At 39.8% G+C, this 23,533-nt stretch overlaps 1 protein-coding gene across 19 annotated transcripts in view; it reads left to right on the top strand.

Annotated features, from left to right (window-relative positions):
• The window catches only part of madd (MAP-kinase activating death domain), a 73,912-nt gene that overhangs the window by 21,912 nt on the left and 28,467 nt on the right, over positions 1-23,533 (top strand). For 10 of the 19 annotated variants that reach the window (XM_036584265.1, XM_036584262.1, XM_036584268.1 and 7 more), the window contains exons 2-15: positions 1,991-2,204; positions 2,817-3,094; positions 3,872-4,196; positions 12,493-12,802; positions 14,252-14,383; positions 14,592-14,705; positions 14,829-14,909; positions 18,219-18,275; positions 19,493-19,665; positions 21,248-21,483; positions 21,606-21,765; positions 22,031-22,134; positions 22,227-22,429; positions 22,988-23,241. In XM_036584265.1, the coding sequence (XP_036440158.1) occupies positions 2,146-2,204; positions 2,817-3,094; positions 3,872-4,196; positions 12,493-12,802; positions 14,252-14,383; positions 14,592-14,705; positions 14,829-14,909; positions 18,219-18,275; positions 19,493-19,665; positions 21,248-21,483; positions 21,606-21,765; positions 22,031-22,134; positions 22,227-22,429; positions 22,988-23,241 (2,486 nt within the window). In that variant the 5' untranslated portion in view covers positions 1,991-2,145. The remainder of the gene's footprint in view (positions 1-1,990; positions 2,205-2,816; positions 3,095-3,871; positions 4,197-12,492; positions 12,803-14,251; positions 14,384-14,591; positions 14,706-14,828; positions 14,910-18,218; positions 18,276-19,492; positions 19,666-21,247; positions 21,484-21,605; positions 21,766-22,030; positions 22,135-22,226; positions 22,430-22,987; positions 23,242-23,533) is intronic. The other 9 variants (XM_036584264.1, XM_036584273.1, XM_036584274.1 and 6 more) reach the window with 1 other exon arrangement.

The following is a 23,533-nucleotide window of genomic DNA, read 5'->3' as shown; positions in this document are numbered from 1 at the left end:
ACCGTTTAATCAAATTGAATTGACTGTTGGGTTAAGTTTCACTAGCTACACCCAGGCATGATTACTCCTGGACCTGTTTAATCTAAACATCACTTAAATAGAACCTGTCTGGCAATGTGAAGCAGCTAGAAGGTCTCAAAAAGTAGCACATAATGCCACATTCTAAAGAGATTCAAATACAGATGCGAAACAGAGTCATTGAAATCTACCAGTCTGAAAAGGGAGAAAACCTGGAACAGTGGTGAAGCACAAAGGCTCATCTTGCACTTGCCAAAAAAACATCTAAATGACCCCCAAGATATTCGGGATGATGTTCTGTGGACTGATAAGTTAGACCCAGACATGGGTCCTGTTAAATCTGGCGTAAAGCTAACACCGCATTCCACCAAATAACATCATAACAGTGGTCAAACATGGTGGTGGTAGTGTGATGGCCTGGGGCTGCTTTGCTTCTGCAGGACCTGAGCAACTTGTCATAATTGATGGAACCATGAGTTCTGCTTTCTGTCAGAAAATCTTGAATGAGTATTTCTACCCATCAGTGTGTGACCTAAAGCTCAGGCGCAGTTGTGTTATGCAGCAGGAAAATGATCCGAAGCACACAATCAAGTCCACCTCTGAATGGCTCAAAAGAAACAAAATTAAGGTTTTGGAGTGGCCGAGTCAAAGTTTTGACTTAAATCTCGCGGATTTGCTGTGTCAAGTCCTTAAACAGGCATTTAATGCTTAAAAACCACCCAGTGTAGCCAAAGTAAAACAATTGTGCAAAGAAGAGTGGACCAAAATTCCTCCACAGTGATGTAAGAGACTCATTGCAAGTTATTGTAAACATTTTATTGCAGGTATTACACAACCAGTTATTAGATACAGTGGGGTAGTTATTTTTCACATAGGTGGTATAGGTTTTAAATAAATCTTTATCGCAATAAAACGAATGATCATTTAAAAGCTGTATTTTGTGTTTTTGCTGTCTTTATCTTATATTAAAATTAGTTGAATGATCTGAAACATTTAAATGTGACAAATGAGCAAAAATAGAAGAAATCGGGTGGGGGGCAAATACTTTTTTCACAGCACTGTAGTCACAACAAATGTTGCTGCCTTTTAAATGTAAAAAATATTCCTTCATATTCAAATTTAAGCAAATAAGATAAGTGCAATTAACTGCAATTAACTACACAAAATAATGTGTTCATGATAATACATTATTTTAATCATTTGACAGCCCTAGTTTATATATAAGCATTGTGAGGCAAACAGTGCTTTTAAATGGGTGTCCTTTAGGCTCTGTCAGGCTTACCATAGGAGAATTTAAAATATACATTGTTATTTTAAAAATTACCAGCTACTCATTGTTAAGCTAGACATGGTGTATCTGTATTAATGGGTGTCGCTATTGGAAAATTCTGGGTGGGATGTCAAAAGGGAAAAAATGATGACTCTCATTCAATCCTGTAGCAAATCTAGCCTGAAATGGCACATACTCACATTGTCCCTCGTCATGTTGTTGGCTGTGTATTTCTTACTGTGGGGTAGTGGATTCTTTTAGTAGTTTAAGCATGACAGGCTTCTTTTAGATGCACATATTAAGTGAAGGTCTTCAATGAGAAGCATTTCATATTAAAATGTATTAGTTGTTTTTAAAGAAAAAATGTCTGATTGGTACTGATAAATTATTTTTTTCCTGAGTTGTCTCATGTAATGTTCATCTAAAGAGCCTCTGTGTAATATCTCTTTTGTGATGCACATCCACCAAAGTCAGATATACTATCTGGTGCAATATTTGTTTTTGGTAGGTGGATATCAACAATGTCTTCTATTGCATTTTTACAAGCCTGTAATGTAAGTAAAGAATGCAAATGCAGAGTAATCTGTTTTTTTCCAGTTCTGGCCTTTGCAGTGACGCTGTAGGAGACTTGGTTCTGCTGCAGTAATCAGACTATGATGGATCACCTCCATAATGTTTCCTGTCTCTGTTCTCTGCTTCCAGGAGGATCCATTACTGTATGGCTCTCAGCGCAATGATTGGCTACTGCTTCTTTAGGTCAGCCTGCTCCTAGCTCTACTGCCTCCTGATTGGACAGCTTCTGTGAAGAGAGCTTATTGTCACGGTTGCCATGACTTAGAAATACTGCTTGTTTAGAGATGGAGAAAAAGAAAATGTGTCCCCGCCTCCTGGACTACCTGGTGGTAGTTGGAGCAAGGTACGTGTTTTTTATTTTTATTTTATTTTTTTTATATGTTTGGCTACCTTCTTTGTTGATTGTGTCTACTGTGTGCCAAGATCCATCATTTTTATCTTGGGCGTAGACCTGGCTGTTTGCAAGTAAGTGTGAATCAGTGGAAATAAATGTGAGGTATTTAACTGAGGTGTATGCCAAGTTAGAGTGCTTTGCTCTAGAACTGAATGGAGACTCGTGGCTGCATACTATCAGTGAGGTTAATGTGTTTGTACTATGCGTTATCAGACCTCTATTCTATGTATTTCTAACAACAGGCTGGACAAGGTCATTAGGTTAAAGAATTACAAGGGTGGAGCATAAGCAAAGATGTTTGTGCATGCAGTTGAACTGAAAAACTGAATGTGCTGTAAGGACTTTAGCTCTGGTAGTTTAGATCCAGATTAAACATGAAAAATGACTTTCAGTGGAAAATTCAATAATAACAGCTACATTTAGTCCAAGTTTAAGATTAATCTCTCTTCAGGAAAAGGGCCCTTTTTTAATAAATTTTAATAAAGGTGAACTTGCTGTATTTTTGGGGTCTGTGTCACTCCCTATTCATCCCTCACTCTCCTGTCTGTCTTGATCTACCAGGCAGCCCAGTAGTGACAGTGTGGCTCAGACACCACAGCTGCTGAGGCGCTACCCTCTGGAGGATCATGCGGACTTCCCTCTGCCACCTGACGTGGTGTTCTTCTGCCAGCCTGAGGGCTGTCTGAGTATCCGGCAGCGCCGGGTCAGCCTCCGTGATGACTCCTCCTTTGTTTTCACGCTCACTGACAAGGATTCGGGTGTTACACGCTACGGCATCTGCGTCAACTTCTACCGATCCTTCCAGAGGGGCCATCACCGCCCACGGGCAGAGGGTAAAGGTCAGTGGTTATGATTTCAAATAATTAATTAAAAGCTTTAGCTATACATAGTAATGTAGTTGTTGTCTAAGTGTTCAAATAAAGGAAACCTAGGTATGGTGAAGGGTGAGTGGTATGTTTGTAAAGCTTAGTTTACTGTCACACCATTTGGGAATATCAGACAAAGCAGTTCGTTTGCTTTATGTAGTGTTTAAGTTTCCTGTAAGACAAGGCTTTTATACAGTAAATCCAAATGTTTAGATTTTAGACATGTTTCTGTAACACTTTTTAAATGCCCCATAGTCTTTAGTAAGCTGTTAGAGTATTTGACAAGAATTTAATGAAAGTTAAAGGAGACCTATTTTACTATTCTGTTCTACTGTAAGAAAAACAAATAACACATTAATTCAGCCTTTGCATTATGTGTTTTACATTGTTGTTTACATGTCTATAAATAACCAGCAAGCTGATTGGCTCTTTTTATTGAAGGGCGGAACTTTCTCCGCAAACAGACGCCATTTTAGCGTTAAGAGCATTCCTGTTCATATTTCAACCAGTGACCGGTCACCTCATTTATAATGACTCTGTTAATAATCATGCAGTGTTTAGGTTTCGAACACTGGTCTTTCTGTTAGTTTTCCCCAGTTTTTTCTCAAATAGGAAAACAGCTGTAACACTGTAACACTGGCAGGTTTTTACAAGCTAAACGTGGATTTACAATGTAGTTCATCAGGCACAAGAACACTCGACATCTGAATCTTCAGTGGCTAATTTTGTGACATTCTCCTGTTTGAACAGACAAGCCCCCACAGACAGACCCTGCAGTCGAGGCCACGGAGAAGTCAGACCCCTCTACGCTGTCTCTATCAGGAGACTCCACAGCACCCTCAGCCAGTGATGGTGTGGTGCCACCGGGTGAAATGGCTGGCGGGAAATCACCCCGGCCGAAGCGCAGCAGGGCAACATCACGGAACCGGAACAGCACACTGACGTCGCTGTGCATGCTGAGCCACTACCCCTTCTTCTCCACCTTCAGAGAGTGTCTGTACATCCTCAAACGTATGGTGGACTGCTGCAGCCACCGGCTCAACCAGAGACCTGGGGCTACCAAGGGCACTCAGCGGTGAGTACAACCTCACAGGCCCGCCAGCACCAGGCATACAACTATATTTCATTGATTAATGCTGTACATCTATGAAAACTGAACAAGTTATTGACTAATTGCTAATTAAATTGCTAATTAAATTCTAAGTTTCACTTGCCATTAAAAGGTAGTTTGATAGTAGTTTTCAGCATTCTGTGTGTCTAATAACAAAAGTGCATTGGACTTAATACAAAAGTTTTGGTGTGTTAAAAATCAATGCTGTTTTCATCCCCAAAATGTGCGAAAAGTACTTGTGACGACTAACCAGCAGAACCTACATAAGGGAGGGAAAAACAAGAGGTATAAAATTATGACAGGAAATAGTTTTGGATTAGGGATTATAGCATAGAGCATACATCACCACACATACAGTAAAGAAAGAAAAGAATGATTATCTCTGCTTATTGATTTCATGGTTATTATTGATAATTACCCATAAACTGGTAAGTGAATGTCATATATGTCTTTTATAATGGGTGTGGAAGATCAAAGTATGTTATTTTTGTATTTTATTTCCTTTCTTCAGTTATTCTACTATTTTCCTCTGACTTTTACTCATACTGACCTTATTCTTTCCTATTTGCAGTCTGTGCTGTTATTAGTGCTAGGTTTTATAAGGTGATGCAATCTTGTACACTCTCTCTCTCTCTCTCTCTCTCTCTCTCTCTCTCTCTCTCTCTCTCTCTCTCTCTCGCTCACTCCTGCTCTTGCTCACTCCTCCTCTCACTCTCTCACTCTCTCTCTCTCTCTCTCTCTCTCTCTCTCTCTCTCTCTCTCTCTCTCTCTCTCGCTGTCTTTCTCCTGCTTTCACTCTCTCTGTTAGATGTCCCTCACTGATGTCCACCCAGACAATTTCCTGTTTCAGAATCCATTTCTGTGTCATGATGATATCTTATGATACAATGCACACCCTATCCCTGCTAAAGAGCTGTTATAGTGGAACTCAGATGTTTTTATGCAGCATTGCAAATAAATAATCAGTAACTGCCTTTAGGGAGAACTGTAATTGGAAAGATAAGTAATGGGTTATGTGGTTTATTAAAAACAGAAGTGCAATAAAAGGACGTGTCAACCGCCTTCGTTATGTGGGGTGCGAGAATGAGAGGGATGACGAGAGTGTGAGTGTTTTGTGAGATTAAGGGAATGAGAACGAGAGTGAGAGAGGACAGAGTGATGATGGTGGTGATTTTTTTTCTGATAATAGTTATGTAAGTGGTTTTCTGTGTGGTCACGTGTGTAGATGGATCTGTTTTTTATTATTTAACTACTGTTGCAGAGACCGCAAATGATGGTTAACCCCTCAAGAACGTTCAACAATCTTTACAAGTGCTTTGGCACTCTCATTCAGATCAATAAACATCGTGAACGAGGGCTAACCCCCCCTCTGTTTTCTCAACCAAGCCTTTTCTAATGTAGCCTAGCAACTGCTACCGTGAAGAGTCACAGTTGAGTTTTCAGGCCTCAGTTTGTTTGCTGTTCAATTGCTTTGCCAAGCTCCTTTGATTTTCTCGAAGTGCAGAGAATAATTTAAGCAATAAGCAAGCCTGTAGACTGAAGATCATTTGAAGTAGAGGTCTGCTGCTGGCTAAATACTGTGGAAATGACTGGTGTTCATTTATTTGTAGATGGTACTGGCCTCTTGAGGATTTTTGTAATTTTGTTACAATGTCAGGGCTGTTCGCTTAAAATTCGCTTAAAAAGAACACTGGTGCCAAGAATGCCTGAAAACATTATAACAATATCTCAGTTTTGCTGTTTCTATTACCATTAAATGCACAGTGTTGGGGTTCCTTTTTGATAATTTACCATTTGCAGTACAGCGGTCCTGCATAAAAGTATATGCTGGTGGTGACAGTGAGAACATTTCTAATGTGAAGTCTACTGTTATTTTACTCTCATCCAGTCAGCTGGCCACTAGCAAAAAGAAATGTTGTTAATTATCAACAAATAACTTGTAACAGCAGACTTGACTGAAATGCGTAAGGCTAATACATTGCAGGATAGCTCAGCCGCAAAGGAGTAGATCACGCAAATTCACGCCACCACTGAACTCTGAAGAGCAGTAGAAATGTACCGGAATGTGTAGTACCAACAGTAAAGTTTGGTGAAGTTTGGTGAAGGAGAGATGGTCTGAAGTTTGGTGAAGGAGGGATGGTCTGAGGCTGTTTTCAGCATTTTGATTATATGCACAGCCATATGACAACTATGACACAACTGTGCACAAAGGGAGTCCATAAAGACATGGTTTGACAAGTTCAATATGGAGGAATTCCAGGGGACTACACAGAGCCCTGACCTTAATTGAATACCTTTTGAGATGAACTGGCCCTCTTGTCCAATATCAGTGAGTGACTTAACACTTTTTTGACTGGACGGACACAGATTCTCACAGACACACTCCAAAATCTTGTGTAAACCCTGCTTATAAGAATGGAGGCTGTTGTAGCCACAAAGAGGGCCAACTCTGTAGTAATGCCCATGGTTTTGGAATGGGTTGTCCAGCTAGCTCATACAGGTGTGTCGGTCAAGTATGCACATATGTTGGTCATATACTATATTTGTGACTGCTTTTGCTTCCCCAGATAGCCTTTCTTGGTAAAGAAGTTTCTGATTGTGAAGACTCTTTTAAGGGTTCAAGGAACCTTTACATAATGTTGAGGTTCTTTGCCAATTGAAGGGCTCTTCCTATCAACTTTTCTTTATATGGAGTTTCTTTAAACAAAAAGTTTAAATAAATAAATAAATACGTTCTTTACAGTCACACATCTCATTTACAAAAGAAGGTTCTCCAGTGTACCATCCATTAAAAGATTCTTTAGTGAAACAAAAGTGAACCCTTATTGACTTGACACCTTTATGTTTAAGAGTGTGTGGTTCGTCCTGATGTGATGAGGTTTTGGAGAAAGCAGATAGTTTGGTGAAAGGCTAACATTAGCTAGGTAACTAGGTTTTTTTTTTCTTCAACTGTGAGTGACAGGTGACATTGACTAAAGACCAGTTGCTCCAGTTAGTTTTTTTCTACAGTAAGGTATCACACCTAGCACTCTTGTTTTCTGTTTGCTCCAATTTTTGAGGATCACAAATTTGCATGGTTAATGTTTACACTGGTCACCAGTATTCAGTTATATCCACAAAGAGCTGGTGTGGTTGCAGGTTGCAGAGTGGGACCAATTAATGAAACAAGTGCTCCTACTTGTTTGGTGTAAAAACCTGCACCCACACTGGCCTTTGTGTAGAATTGGACACGCTTGACGTAGATAACCTCTGAGCAGAGTGAAATTCACTGCTATACCTTTTTTTTTCCCATTCTGTTAATTAGCTTTTTTGCCTGGATAATGTGACTCTGTCTTTAATATGAGCATATTGGCAAGGATGCGTGTTAAGGTTGTGAAGTCTGAAATGCAGCTGTGTCTCTAACTAGGCAGACTGCTGATGTTAGCTAAAATCAGAAACAACAAAATTATTTTCTTAATGTTACCTCAGCAAACTAACATTCGTGTATGGTGAGTCCTTAATATCTAAGGTTGCATTGTTTTCCCCTAGGGTTAGCAGTTGTTCTGGTGTTAGCTCATTAAACCTCACAAAAACCTACCGGTTTAACCCACAGTGACCAAAAGATTTCCCTTGGCTTTGAATATTAAAACATGATTTCAAATGAACACATCTGTGAGCTGCTAGATGTTCCTCTGTGCTACTGATTTTCTTAGGCTGCTAGCTCCACAGCCTTTTATAATTGTTTGATAACCTTGTTTACCATGTTTTTGTATTATGAGGAAGAACTACTTACTATGACGCATGTTATTTTTCCCCTCTTCCCTGTACTTAATTAGATATCTGTTCCTTAACTCAGATATCAAAGTGATCAGAGTACACAATCCTATTGTGTACATTCATTTTGTCTAACATAGTGTAAATTATTGGACTCACCTCCTTTTATGTTCTTAAAGCAAACAATTCAGGCTTACAGTTCATTTTCCCATCTGCCATTGCGAGTAGTTTTATTTGCCTGGCATGTGCTGTGTATTCATGGGCGATCAGTAAGTAGTGTGCTGATTGTGTAATGACTGTGTCAAAAGGCAGTTCTGACTCAGGCATTCTCTCTCTGTGTCTCTGTCAGCGCAGCAGCAGCATCCACAAATGGGATGACGTTGAAAAGTGACCTTGACTTTACACGGCTCTGGAAGTGTTATTCTGAGATACACGCACATGCACAAATATTACATGTTTTGTGCTATTCTCTGTGGGCGTGTCTTGCTGCATTTTTGAAGTAGGAAACATACAATGGAGAGAACCGAACTGTACTTACTTCGGCAACATTACTTGCATCTGAAATTGGCTAATGCAGGAAACCATTTACTGTGGCTTTAAACATTTAAAGTTATTGAAGCAGTAAATTTGGGTTTCATAGTGGTCAGGCGTCTTGTCATGGTTCTGTGTCCTCACTCGGGCTCTGCTGTGGTCAGGTTTTTACATTGAGGTTTTATTAGAGCTCTAAAGACAGAGCTGTTATTCATGCAGATGGCAAGACCACAGCTCAGACCACATGAGTGATTTTTTGTTGTTTTTACATTCCAGTTGTAGCAGCACAAGAATTGGGGAGGGAGGGAGGGAGAGAGAGAGAGAGAGAGAGAAGTAGATCGAAAAGGAAAGACACTAAGGAGCAAGAGATGTTGAGGAGACAAAGACAGAGTGAGTAAGAGAGCGAGAGAGAGGGGTAGTAATAGGAGTCAGAGAGAGAGCGGGAATAAAAGAGAGATGTGCTTATGTAAGACTGAGACAAGTGAAGCAGACTTTTTGACAGATTGAGGTTACTGACTCTCCTCGGGGACCGGCTGCAGAAGGTGGGAGGCTTTCACACAAGCAAATTATGGCTTACTCTCGCTGGCATAAAAGACGTACTCCCCCTCTCCCCACCCCGACTGCAACCCACGCAACAACAAGTTCCTATTTGTCTGGAGTCTCGAGGAAAAGTGACTTTCAGTCCTGAGCTTATAGCTACCAATGCTGTTCAGTACGTTTCTTCAGGATTCACACTGCACTGAGTGTTTGGCTCAGGAGGGCAGCCGTCTATGACCTCATTCTAACCTGTGGTAATCCACTTGGACCGATATTTGCCTGTTGTATTACCACAGAAAGCACATTATATGGAAACTGGAGCAGTAAATGTTTATTGGAGATCTCTTTGGCTTAGGTCACGCACAGAGTGAGAAAATTAGGCAGTTTAGTTCAGATTGGTATTGGGTATAATAGCACAGCATCTATTGCCTAGTAGTTTGCTTTTAGTTTAGTTTTTACATCCTATTTTGTGCATTTTACACATGGTATCCAGGACCTGACAGTTAACTGCAGTGCATCTCACTGTAGATTAGAGTAGTCAGATTTTTCATACATTTGAATAGTCCTGAAAGTTAAAAAAAAAAAGAAAAAGTAAATTGAGATTTTTGAAATGCAAATTGGCTTTTGTAACATTCTTCTTTCATATATTGAACAATGAGATGTCTGAACTCCAAACTGCACCAGAGGGCATTGTAGAGTGTGTGTCTTTTATTTTGAGTTTATCTGTTCATTCCAAAGAAGGAAACATAAATAGCTGTCTAAAGGCAGCCACACACCAGACGAGAAGTGTTGCACTGCCGTGCCACAGGGTTTCTGCCATTAGGTAGCAGATAGTAGATAGCGTAGCTAGACCACATGGAAAGCATATCAGAAAAGTGGCGATAAACAACAAACTTAAGCTCATTTTACACTGAACTGCATAGATTTAATGGAACTTTTAATAGAACTTTCAGCATTATTTAGTAATTTGATCTGGTTTGGTATCAGCTAACTAACTCTATACAAACGTGCTATTTTCAACCTAAAAGGTATGTTGTAAAATACGGTGTGAATAGGCTAGTTATGTTAGCCAAAGTTCAGACAGACAGTTAGCATTTTCTGTTTCTTGGTGTAAAGAAACATCAACTAACCTTCTATTGATTTGTGATCTGGGTCTGGGTTTAATGGAACAGGAAAATATTGAGTACCATAACTGGAGGCATCTGGTGTGTGGTAGCCTGTATCCAGACTCTTAATTAATTAATTTTATAATTTAATTCATTTTGTCTGAGGGAGATATTCAAATCATTTTCAGAACAAGACTTATAGTGAACAGTTCAACATGCATGAAAGCTTCCTTTTTTGAAATCTGGTTTCTCTGTGGTTAATGCTTACAGTACTGTGTAAGGTTCCCTTTGGTGTAATTGTAAGAGAATATTTCAGAAATGGGTGACGGTAGCACCGATTTTTGTAACCCTTTTTATTGCATAGGGTTTCCTCAAGCTCTTGCAAGTCTGCTTGTTGTTTTACCCACATTGCTTTAAACTGATTAGTGGCCTAATCCTCACCATTAGCTGCCAGATGCCACTGTTTTTGTGCTATTTCTGGCTCTCAGCCACTTGAAACTAGGTAGCTGAAAGGGCTTAGAGGGCACCAAGATAATGCACAAATGCGTGTCTTACAATTTCGTAACACAAAGGTCTGAAACTGTAGAGCTTTCAGAGGTTAAATGTCAGATGTTTGTATTCCTCATCCGTTTAAGTCTTTCCTTCCCTCAGAAATGACAGTGCCATTGTTTCACACAGTTAGCCTAACTGGCTGCACATGGTCCAGCTGTGTGAAATGGATGGTTAGAGAGAGCAGGATGTGCCCTGCAGTGAGCGAATGAAGAAGGATGAGGTGTGGACGGACAGGGTAGTCTAAGGGTTGTCAGTTGTCACAAGTCATTGTGACTAATGGTCCTATTAATAGGCCTGTTTGCTGCAGTGTCATCACCTCCCTTGCCTCTGGGGTGTCAACACCTGTGAATTGTGGGAAGTGTAGGCAGTGACGGGTGATGATGAAAAGATCCCCTCAGTCACCAGAAAGGATGCATATGGATGCTGTGCTTATAAGAGTGCCGCAGTAGTTATTAAAATGAAAAATCCTCAATGCCACATAGACATCGAACAGTCGTCAGCTGATTTGTCCTGCAGAAATGTATCTCTGAAGTGTACTTTGCTGTTTCATTTCAGTGTGTCCTGCTTAATGACGCAATGTCAAAATGTACAGGGAAAAACTCTGCTGAGAGCAGGGGGATAAAAATAGCTAAGCCGGATCTGGTCAGAATGTCTGTTTCAGCCTGATAATTCCAAGGGGTGTACGTGTGTGTATGTGTGTGTGTAAAACCATGTCTGAAGTGCTTCAGGTTGAAGTGCTGTTTGTAGCTAACTTTTATTTGGAGTGTGGCAGTTAAGGCATTCCAGCATTTAGTGTGGTTTTTTATCATGTTAAGTAATATTCTGCAGCACAGCTTTACAACCTTCAGCCTCATCTGGTTTGGGGAATTCATAGTTTTGTACCCTTTGAGTTTTTATCCATCAGTTTTCTCTTACTGCAGTAACCAGCATGCATTAAGCAAATATGTCATACAACTACTGGGAACCCCCTCTAGATAATAAAGAAATTCACTGACTGCCACTGATGTTGAGGCTTATAATACATACGTGATTTAGCTTCCTAGCTATATGGTTTCCTTTTGTATTAGCCAGGTAATGATGACACATTTCAAATAGCCTGCCCTCAAAAATCTAGTTGTGGTTTTTAAAAGTTTCTCCCACCTTGAAGATGCATCATCAGAAGGGTGTTTTACTAATCTTCAAGCCAGTCACTCTTGAGACTACTGTGGCACAACTGTAGGAGGTGAATAGGCATATTTACAAAAGATGTAGCAGTGGTTACATTTTTTCTTTAGCTGTAGTGCCCCTTTAAGGTGCTGAAGTGCATTTGGACATCTCAACATCTTGCCGTTACTGGTAGTCATTACCGGAATGGATGTTTATTTCAGTCATTAATATTTGAGTAATCCCTGTTTATCCGTCAGTTGTTTTCTTTATTTCCCTGCAGTTTTTTTTTATTTCCAGTAATCGTATTTGGCATCAGATTATTTAATTTTGTCTGTCATAATGATTATCATTATGTCTCAATATGCAGAACTGTTCTAAAACATACCAATCATAAATCGTAAATCACGCTGTATTCTGGTTGTCATGGTCCTGAGACCAACGTCTGTGTGTATGTGTGTGAAGTGCTTTTTAAAGGCATCCTTTGTTTGTTTTGTAGCAGTTTCAAATATTTATCTTCTGTATATATCTACAAATTTTTGTTTGCTTACAAAAATGTAGTTACGTAAGATGTATAATTATTTATATACACCTGCAATTAAGAGATGTTCATATATGTGTATATGTTTACCTTCCAGGGACGCCATGTGGCGTGTGTTTACCGGCGCTCTCTCAGTGGAGGAGAAGGAAAAGGGTAGTCAGCTGCTGCAAGACCTGAGGGAGATCGAGTCATGGGTGTACAGGCTGCTGCGTTCTCCGGTGCCTGTAGCGGGTCTTCGGCGTGTAGATGTGGAGGTGCTCCCACACGAGCTGCAGCCAGCACTCACCTTCGCCCAACCAGACTCATCTCGCTTCTGCTTGGTGGACTTCCCCCTCCACCTGCCCCTGGAGCTGCTGGGAGTGGATGCCTGCCTGCAGGTGCTCAGCTGCATCCTGCTGGAGCACAAGGTATGACCAGAAAAGGGGAGGGCCCGCTGGCCACACCTACAGCCTTCATGCTGGCCACGATTGCGGTATAACTGCTATCATGCTGGTCACACCTGCAGTATGACTGTCCTCATGCCCACAGCCCACAGTTTTAGCACAGTGCAGGCTTGCTTTCAGCTAACTGATGCTAAAATGAGGATTTTTGAGAGCACAACGTCGAATGACTGGTATTATAGCGAAACATTGCTGAGCCACTATCATGCTTACTATATTTTTGAGGTTCTTCCTCGCTCTGTTTTTTGTTTTTGTTTTTTTTGGCACTGAAATATTACTTCTTGTGGCATTAATAATAAAGATTGATTAGGAAATTACAGGAGTATAGTGACTGGATGCAACAGCATCAGTCTATGTGCAACTTGGGTCATGCTGGGATGTAGTCAAATCTGTTAGAATAGCTGTTTGTTTACATACTTGATATTTACCGGATATTTTCCTCATGTGGACTTCACTCAGTGTAATTTTGAATTTAGATCTCTTTTCATGTGAATGATTGCCAAAATCATAAGCTTGCCTAAACCCTCAAATCCGATCAGGTTGAATAGATGTGAAAAACAAACTGGTTTGAACATTTCTGCATGCAGTTTGAACACAGGTTACCTGACTTGCTTAAGGACACAGGATTAGTGACCAGAGGATAGGCAGGGACATTAGAAAGTCTGCTGAACGAAACTGCAACTGGCCACCAACCCTCTAGTCACTGGGGAGGGTATTTCATAAAGCAGGATTTCTCTATTTAGAGTTAAGCCCTAAGTCAAGGGACATTCCTATTAGACAATCCTCAACTTGGGCTTTAGTGATCTGGAAACTGAGTAACCGAGGAACTCTGCTTTGTGAAATGCCCTCCTTGATGTAGAATTGTAAACAGTCCTCGCCACCATTAATATGGCAAATAATAGCACATTGACTCTGTTGTGATGGCATTGCATCAGCAGTATGATGTTGATATACTGTCATGTCTGTTGAAGTCGCATTAATTGCAACACAAAAGGTCACAGTACCTCTGAAATAAATGCCTCTAATATAACGGTTCATGTATTTTGTAGGAAGGCTCTTAAAGAAATGCAGTAATGTTATTGAAGAATCACATGCACAAACCCACCTTAAATCTCCCATGATAACCCCAACATCTGTGACTGCATTTTTAATCTGCTAATAAAATAACCAAGGCATAAAAAACAAATCAGCTAGCTTAAATGTTATTTGTCTGCTGGCTCACTTGGTTTATTGTGCTAATTCTCTTACTTGTGATTTGTAAAATTAGAGGGTGAGTTTAAAATGCAACAAATGTAGACAATGTCTGTCAAATTCTTCATGTTCAACATTGAAGAGCTTTGTTTTTCTCACTGGTTGTTATTGTGTATTTAGGGTGTAGTTGAAGATTGACTTTGACATGCCTTCTGCTGTCTGTAGGTGGTACTGCAGTCTCGGGATTACAACGCTCTATCAATGAGTGTAATGGCATTCGTTGCCATGATCTACCCTCTGGAGTACATGTTCCCCGTTATCCCTCTGCTGCCCACCTGCATGGCCTCGGCTGAACAGGTATCATGTGATAAACCATCACTTGGATTGGCATATGTTTTTTTAGCTGATTTGATTTGTGTTCCTACAAAGTTGAATCTTGAACCTTAGTCTGTTTTTCCCTAGAAAGCTGATATATTTTTACTGCATGTATGACTTTTTAGGTAGTGCTCTCTACCACACTCATTTAGATCCATTTATTTCTGTGCCATTTTCTTTCTCTATCTAGCTGCTACTAGCCCCCACTCCATACATCATTGGTGTGCCTGCCAGCTTCTTTCTGTATAAGTCAGACTTTAAGATGCCTGATGATGTTTGGCTGGTGGATCTTGACTGCAACAAGGTCGGTAATCTCTTGCAGCTCAGTCAATCTCTGGCTGTTTTTTTCCGGCCACTAAACCTATTCAGTGTAGACATTCAATGCAATTTAATAATTTAATTTTCAATGTGTTGTCCATTCACGCAGGTCATTGCTCCTAGCAATGCAGAAATACTCCCACCTTTACCAGAACCAGAAGCCTCAGAGCTGAAGAAACACCTGAAACAAGTAAACGATTTATTTGCTTCATTAGTTTATTTTCATAAATGTGATTACTTTTACATTGTATTGCACCTACAAAAACATTACAGTTCTTATTTGACCCTGTCTCCCATTTGTTGTATTATATGTTCAGTAACTGTACAATGTTGTTGTTATGCAGTGTAATGAATGCATATTTCTTCCTTCCTTTTGTCTGTTCTAGCTTTTGGAGGTAATGAAAAGTTCTGGTGTCCATCTGGCTCATGGACGCAGTAATAGTTTGAGTGTTCTAAAGTAACTAACCCCAGAACCCCTGCAGTAGAATCCCTATAGCAGATTAGAGTATAATCCAGAACCCAGGACTGATTCAGACCACAACTAAACTCCCCTGAATCTATTAACAAAAGCTATTAACAGTGCTTAAGATGTTGAGATGAGAGTGCATTTGCATCTCAACATCTTGCCATTACTGGCAACATACAGGAGTACATTTTGTTTAAGTTCAGTTAATATTTGACTAATTCCTGTTTTTAATATTAGTTGTTTTCTTAACCCCATGCCATCCCACACCAACAATCATATTAGGCACCTAATTAATTAATTTGGTCATAAAGATTAATATCCTTTTTCGTTCTGCAAGCCCATCCTAGATCATATCAGTTATACATCTTAATCAGGATGGAGTATTCCGGTCATCATGGTTATGAAACCAGTGATGCAAACTGAATCAGACCCATTATGTCTGTGTATTGTGGATTGTGATCTCCAAACCATACTCAAAATAAGTTCCTCATTTTGGCAGATGTGTGTGTTGGTTGGTTGGTTGTTTGGTTTGTTTGAATGTGTGAAAGGGTCAGAGAAGTATGATTTTCATACAGTGTAAGTAAGTAAGCAAAAAAATAAATAAGTAAGTAAGTAAATAAATACATAGCACATTTCCAAAGTTAGTAGTTTGTTTTAGGGCTGTCACAATTACTTGATTAAAATCAGTTACTCTGTTTGAAAGTTCAATTCAAATTTATGCTCTCGATTAAATGGCTTAGTGATTAGTTCACAATTTGAATGATGATCGTGGTGTCTGCAGGTTATTTTAAAGCAGTGTTTAGCAGTTTGAACCAATTAGCTGGCCTGGTATTTCTGTGGTTTCCACTTTGCAGTTAGTCTCACTGCCTTAGTTACACAGACAAAACAAGTGACTGGTTAGTTGTTAACCAGGCAAGGATTTCCTTTTGTGTAAATGTTGGTTATCTCTTAATATGACATACTTCACTCTTTTAAAGAAATGGACAGGCTCATGAATTTGTAGCTGGGGAGAGTTCTTAGTGCTTTACGTGTGGAACTTTTAGTTCCACAGATGTGACATGGTGATTTCTTCTAGATTATAACTACTATAACTAATTATAAATTATGACTATTATTGTAGGCAGTTCATTTCGTATACCTATTTTATTATGTGTTTTCAACATTACAGTTAAAATACTTATTACAATTTCAGTGCTTATTGCAATTTCAATGCCTGTTTTCCATTCAGTCCTGAGCTGACAGCTCTGTGTTGATTTTATACCCTGGACTCATTTTCACATTAAAGAGGAGGTGCTCACCTTTAATTCCCTGATTTTATGATAAATACTTCATTATAATAATAGCTTGATTGCTCGATTACCAATATAATTGATAGTGACCACCCAAGTTCATTTTCTTGTCACTGTCAGCCATACATTTTCTTACTCAGAGTTAAGATTTTAAGAGAACGTCTGGCATAATGGATTTAGGAGCCTACTCATTGTGCACGCATAGAGTAATCGTTGCCTTTCTCTGTGAAATCAAGTTTACCTTGATGTTTCCTACCCACAATGCACTTGTAAAGTAGTTCTTTTAGATCTGCTTCTTCTTCATCTGTGCACATTGGTTATCACCTTGGTAACCATGGATGGTCTACTTATTGGCTGGAAGTTCTGACTGGATGTAGCACTGGGTGGTATATCATCTAAAACCAGTACACCAGTTCTGGTGCCGCACAAAAATATTGATTTTTAATTTTAGTGGTGTTGATGAACAAAAACTTAGTTACCTGCATTCTGTGTAGTTTGCTAGGAACTTCAGATTGTTTTGAAAGAACCATTAAAAATTCATAAAAACTAAATAAATAACCTAAACATACTTTTTTTTTCTTGTGAAATTCTGATTGCTGGCAAGTTAACGCGTACAAAACTGTGCAAGGTTTCCTTTGTAATTCTAAGAGGAACCGCACAAAAAGGCCCAATCAAACAAGCTGTTTCAGGTTTCTAGGACAGTATTTTAGCATAGAGTAGCAGTACTCTGAAAGCATGGGTGCATTAACTTTATAAATTCAGGCTTGGTGGGGGTTCACATGGTCTTTTTCTGAAGAAAAAAAAAATTATGCACAGTTTTCTTTGGGGAGTTCACTGATGTGCTTTTTGAAGTCTGTGTTGGGCTGGCCTATCCCCGATTGCTAAGCAACAGCTAGCAATAGTTAACTGACTAGTTAAAATTAGCTAAAATTGTTGCTTGTTCATAATAGATAACATATCAGAACACTGAAAAACGTACTTGAAATGTCAAGCACTGTACTGATAAAACTCATGTGTGCAAGCAGTCCATCATATTGATATGTGTAGGCAAAAAGTACTACTATTCACTAGCAAACATAGTGCTGTTAGCAAAAACAAGTTAAACTAAAAATGCTCCTTTTTGTTTGTCATGATTCAGATCTCTGAAAGACTGCATCACTTCTTTATTTCAGCTATAAAGGCCCTTCTTACCTTTGATCTGGCTGGTCAGTACAAAGCAGCTCTCTGCACAAAACACAGCCGCACAGAAAAGGCAAAGCACCCAGCATGCAAAGCACGTCTTTACTATTGAAAACAATAAAAGAAAAAGGTGGCTCAGCCCACAAAAATGCCTCTAGTGTGAACCCAGTAACGAATAACATCAAATAACATAATACTGGAAAATACTGTTAAATTAATCAATACCACCCAGCACTACTTTCACGTCTGTCTGTGTTGCAAGGCTTCTCCTTTTTTCCACTCATACTGTTTATTTCGTGTCCTTGTGTTTGTCCTGCCAACTTTTTCTTTTCTTCTTGAACTTCTTTTTGTGTAAGAAATGCAGTCTGTCTGTCTGTCTCTTTCTCTGTCTTGGTTTTTCTCTCTTTCTCTCTTCTTGTTCTATTTTACTCTCTCGCTGTCTACTCTCCTCACCCGTTTGGTCACATACCCTGCCCATCCTTTGCAGTGCTTTGCTGGGGTTGGTAGTCATGTGACATTGGCTCTGTCTGTTTTTTTTGTGTATGTGTGTGTGTGTGTTCCTTAGTGTCTGGTTAGGTTGACTGTGATCACCCAAAAGCAGATCTTCGCCTCCGACTCCAAGGTTCCTCTACCTCTGCTCCTGGAACGTGCCATGCTTCCTACCTGCACGCAGTCCTAATGCCTTCTTTTGTCTTCTCATGCATACACAATCCAGCACACATCACAAATAAACAGCTAAAATGAACACTTTAGCACAGATGCACACTGCCTCTCTTCTGTACTGATGCTGCACACCTGCAAACACATTTCCACACAGTACTGTACAAAAGTCACTACCCTTTATTTATTTAATTTCCACTCAAAGCAGCCATTAAGTACAAGTTGAGAATTTTTCAGATAGTTCTGGGGAGATAAGATATAGGTAAGGGGAAAGTCAAGGGAAAAATACATGAAAAAATAGGATTTATATCCAAAACTGGGGTTCAAAAAACTCAAAGATTTTGGTGCCATATTTAGTTCTATTTAGAATTGAGGTTTCTATGTAATTTTCAGTTCAGGTTCAGTTCAGATGTTTTCTGCATTTTTTTTTTCTTCCTGGCACAGAAAAATTAAAAACTTAATGACTTAATGGTATTTTGACTGGAAATTAATATATGACAGGTGCAGTACTGTAACATACACACAATTAAAACTCTATTCATCTGCAGTGCTTTTCTTCCTATCCCTTTTGGAGTGAGATGTGTAATCTTCTGCAACTTGCATCACTCATTTGGCTTGAGCATGTCTGGACATCCCTGCACTCACTTTACACAGCGCTCACATTGTCATGGTTATAACCCTAAATAGGCAGATTGTAAATCAAGTGGTGTGTTTGGCTTGGCAGTGTGGCCGGCCGGATTGTTGCGAGCACGTAGGGATCTGCTGGAATGCCAGCTGTGTCAGTGAGGTGTTGAGCGAGCGATGCTGGTATTCCCAGAGTGCTTTGTAAATTGCTCGGTGTGATGAACCCGCCCCTCTTCTAACATTTTGACTTTTCAACCCACTAATTCAGCAGCTCATTTCAGGCAGTAGCTGTCAGTCAGACTCAGGTTACATGTAAGTCTGCTTACATGTAGTATACAACACGAAATTGCCTTCAGGATTGGTAGTTGGATGAGGAGTTCTCACAGTTCTGATATAACATACAGTGCCATGTATGACACATATTGCCTGAAGTGAGAATGCTATTTCTTACCCCTTTGCCCTTCTAGCCCTATAACCTTGGATTTTACCGAATGTCTTTCTGTTCACTTTCTTCTTTTTCTCTGTTTTTCTCTTTCTATCTCTGCCTCATCGTAGGCTCTGGCAAGTATGAGTTTGAATACTCAGCCTATTCTAAACCTAGAGAAGTTCCAGGAGGGCCAGGAGCTGCCCCTGCTGCCCCCAGGGCGAGATAAGTCCTCACCCTCCTCCACAGAGTTTAACCCCCTCATCTATGGAAATGATGTTGACTCTGTGGATGTGGCCACAAGGTCAGAGTTCTCTCACAGTTGGATTCAAGTATAAAATCTGATATACTATGTTTATGTTTAAAATTGGAAAAAGAATGTATTTATAATAATATTGTTTTCTTTAAGGGCTCATATCATGCAAAATTGAATTTTCCACATTTGGTCTAAATAAAGAAGTTTGATGTAGTATGTAAACATTGTTACTGTATAAAAAAAATGTGTTTTTCCCTCCTCAGTCCATGGAGTCTATATATGGGCAGTAAGCTGCAAAAAGAGCTTGTTTTGAATGAATTGTTTTAGTGAAGTCACGAAAACCAGCACATTTACATCCACCTATACGACCTTCAGCAATTAAGCCTGAACGTTCACGTTAAAGTAGGGCTGGGTGATAAAACGATAACGATAATTATTGCGATATTACTTTTCCTCGATAGAGTGATACGACATGTTCGATATAATACACCATTCTCACTCTTCCACGTTCTAGCGAAAGCCTTGGTGGCGTTTTCTACTGCAAGGAAAGCGAACACCTCTTTCCAAACATCCTAACTTGACAAGCTTTAGCAGTGTTAAATCACAATCACAATCCTCACAACTAAAGCGCTGTTACAGCGCTCAGACAGTCATATTTTAGTATTAATGCATTCCCAAGCAACGGAAGTAAAAGAAAAAAGTGGGTTCATGTTCATTACAGCCCTGATTTAAACGAAAGTAAAGCGCTCCGTCAATCGCACAACACAGAGAATTGATGATACTGTAGACCAAACACGACACAAAAGCACCGCTTTCAGTTTAAATGTACCTAATAGGAGGACTCTGTTTGTCTGGTGTTAGATATATTGAGGTTCACCCTTAAACTACTACAATTGAATAGAGAAATCCAGTCAGCACTAGCTGGCTAAAAATAATCTGTTTTCTTTCTTAAATTATGACTATTACAAAAGTAGCCATGCTTTTCCAGCTGGTTAAAACAGCTCAGCAGATACTTTCTCCCACTCTCCCATGACAGATTTGTGAAATGTCCCTCTGTTTGGTGAGTGTTTGTCATGTTCCGACCATAAAGGTTAGTTTAAAACAGCAATTAACCACCCAGGAGCAAAAATCAGCCTTCAAACTTGAAAGAAATAATGATTTGACATTTATCGCGATATGTATCGATATCGAACGATATGAATTTTGTTTTTCATGATAACATTTTTGGCCATATCGCCCAGCTCTACGTTGAAGTTATAAGGAGAGTTTCAGCCCTTTTAGAATGTGCCAATCAGAACAGAGCTCGTTTACATATATGAGTCTTAAAGGCACCGTAACAAGAAAACAGCATGTTTCATTTTCATTGATGAAGTTGGAAAATAGTCATGTAAAACTGACTTATGCCTGTTTTTGGTACATAAAACCATGCAGCTGTCACAAGTGGACGTCAAGGGAGAAAATAAAATATAGGAACATGTAGGATATGGGCCTTTCAGAATAAGTGGTTCCCCAGTGTTTCCCTGTTTTTGAAGACATTGTTGACCGATTGTTGAACGCTTTTACTTTATTTCATTTGCTTCCCATTTTCTGACCTAAATAATGTACTTTTGTCGCTAATCTTTTTATACAGGGTGGCAATGGTGAGGTTCTTCAACTCTCCGAACGTGCTACAGGGTTTCCAGATGCACACCCGCACGCTGCGGCTGTTCCCACGTCCCGTGGTTGCCTTTCAGGCCACTTCATTCTTGGCCTCCCGGCCAAGACGCACTGGCTTTGCTGAGAAACTCTCCCACACGCAAGCTGTGGAGTATTATGGAGAATGGGCCCTTAACCCCACTAACCTGGCCTTCCAGAGGATCCATAACAGTAAGAAGGCCCCCCTCCCTCCACCCATGAATTTGAAATGCACCAGCATAGCTATATATGTTCCATTGTTCTTTATAGGTACAAATACTGCAAGATGTTTGCATGTTGTGTTTGTATTCCAGATGTTTATGACCCCTCCCTAATAGGCGATAAGCCTAAGTGGTATGCTCACCAGTTGCAGCCAGTCTTTTATCGTGTGTATGATGGAAACTCCCAGCTTGCAGAAGCCATGAGTGGACCACTGGAGGACGAAGCTAATGACTCAGATCCTACAGACGACAGGTAGGCAAGACACACACACTTATTCTGACATGGTTCAAAGACTCTTTCCTGTTTTTTTTTGTTGTTTTTTTTCTGATACTGAAGAATGAATAATAATAAGTGACTTTTTTACTGAAAGGTAAATCAATGAAAGGGTGGTCTCTGACATTTGCACAATACAGTATCAATATGTTTTTTTAGCTTCTGCTGGTAAGCATGAATCATGTATTACACTTTAGCTGGGATGCATGTTTATTAATGTACATCTGTTTGTGTGTTATTATAGTGGCAGTGACAGCGAGGCATATGACGACTCTAGCTCTTCCTACTCCTCACTCGGAGATTTTGTGAATGAGATGATCAAAGGGGACATACAGGGCGACACACCAAGTTAGCCATCCTTCTCTTTCTTTGTTTCTTTCTTCGTCTGTGTTTGTTTCCCTCTGATTAGAAATCTTTCTCTCTCTCATGGTGTCTTGTAGATGTGGATCCCTTGACCCATGCAGCTCTTGAAGACGCTAATGAGGTGGAGATCCATGACTTCCAGGAGTATAAGGAGGAGTGTGAGGAGCGAGGGCCTGAAATGGAGGGTGCTACTGAGGCAACAGACAGCCAACCACTTCGCTCGAGCTCCAGCACCACGGCCAGCTCCAGCCCTAGCACTGTCATCCAGGGAGTGAATCATGTCAGTACTGCTCTCGTTAGTTTTGTGGATTACATAGTTTTAGTTTAATGCCATTAGATTTAGGTAATGTGTCAATGAGGCAGACCTTTCTTCCGTTGTTTGGCAAACCAGATGAAATGTCCCTGCAATGCACGTACAATTCTATGTTATATTTTGTATTGCTGACAAATTGTTGTATAAGGAGCTTTCAGTATTTCAGTAAGGGGCATTTGGTTAAAACTACAGTTGTTCTGTTCAAATGGATGCCTTAGTTTCCCTGTGATTTATTGAGTTAATTTGCTGAGTGGAAAGATAAACTAAAACTGGAATGAGAAGTCCATTTAAAATGATGATTTCTATACATAATTAAGTGACTAGTTTAATGTATTTATTTATTATTACCTGTTTGGTTATTGAATTGCCAGTTTAACCTATTTACTCATTAGTTATCTGTTAAATAAACTTTTAATTGTGAAAAAGCAGTCAAAAGTTTGACATTCGGGCATGATTTTGAGGAATCACTATCACTCTTTTTTCCATTAATTAATTCATTCATATATTCATTCATTCTACCAATAGGAGCAGACAGAGCCTGTTGAGATGGAGGCATCAGCTAGTGCAGCACTGCAGAATTCTGTCCCTGGTTTGGGTGCCCCACCATTCACAAGACCGGCCCCAGAGCCAGCCCCTGCTGACCTAGCTAATAAGAAGCGGGAGTATGATAACCCCTATTTTGAGCCCCAGTATGGCTTCCCTGCAGAAGAGGAGGCTGACAGTGAGGAACAAGAGGAGAGCTACACACCACGCTTCAATCAGAACATGAATGGAAACAAGTATGTCTGTCACTCACACACTCAATGACGGACCACACAGTTGTATGCAATAGATTAGGCGTCCTGGTCAAATTACGTGTTTTGTTGATTTTCTAAGTGAAAATAAGTACAAATCCTCCACAGAATTGGTACTCCAACCTCCATGCTTAAATCATCAAACACTTGGCTTGATAATCTGAAATAGTCTGCTTACGTAGTTTCTGACTCAATGACACACAGTTTTTAATTTTTTTTTTTATTTAATTTTATGCACGCATCCACACACATAGTCTGATCTCTTATGTATGTGTTT

Source organism: Colossoma macropomum, unplaced genomic scaffold (genome assembly GCF_904425465.1).
Source record: "Colossoma macropomum unplaced genomic scaffold, Colossoma_macropomum, whole genome shotgun sequence".
NCBI lineage: Eukaryota > Metazoa > Chordata > Actinopteri > Characiformes > Serrasalmidae > Colossoma > Colossoma macropomum.
Note: the sequence above shows the minus strand (reverse complement) of the source record. Positions and strands in the feature narration are given on the sequence as shown.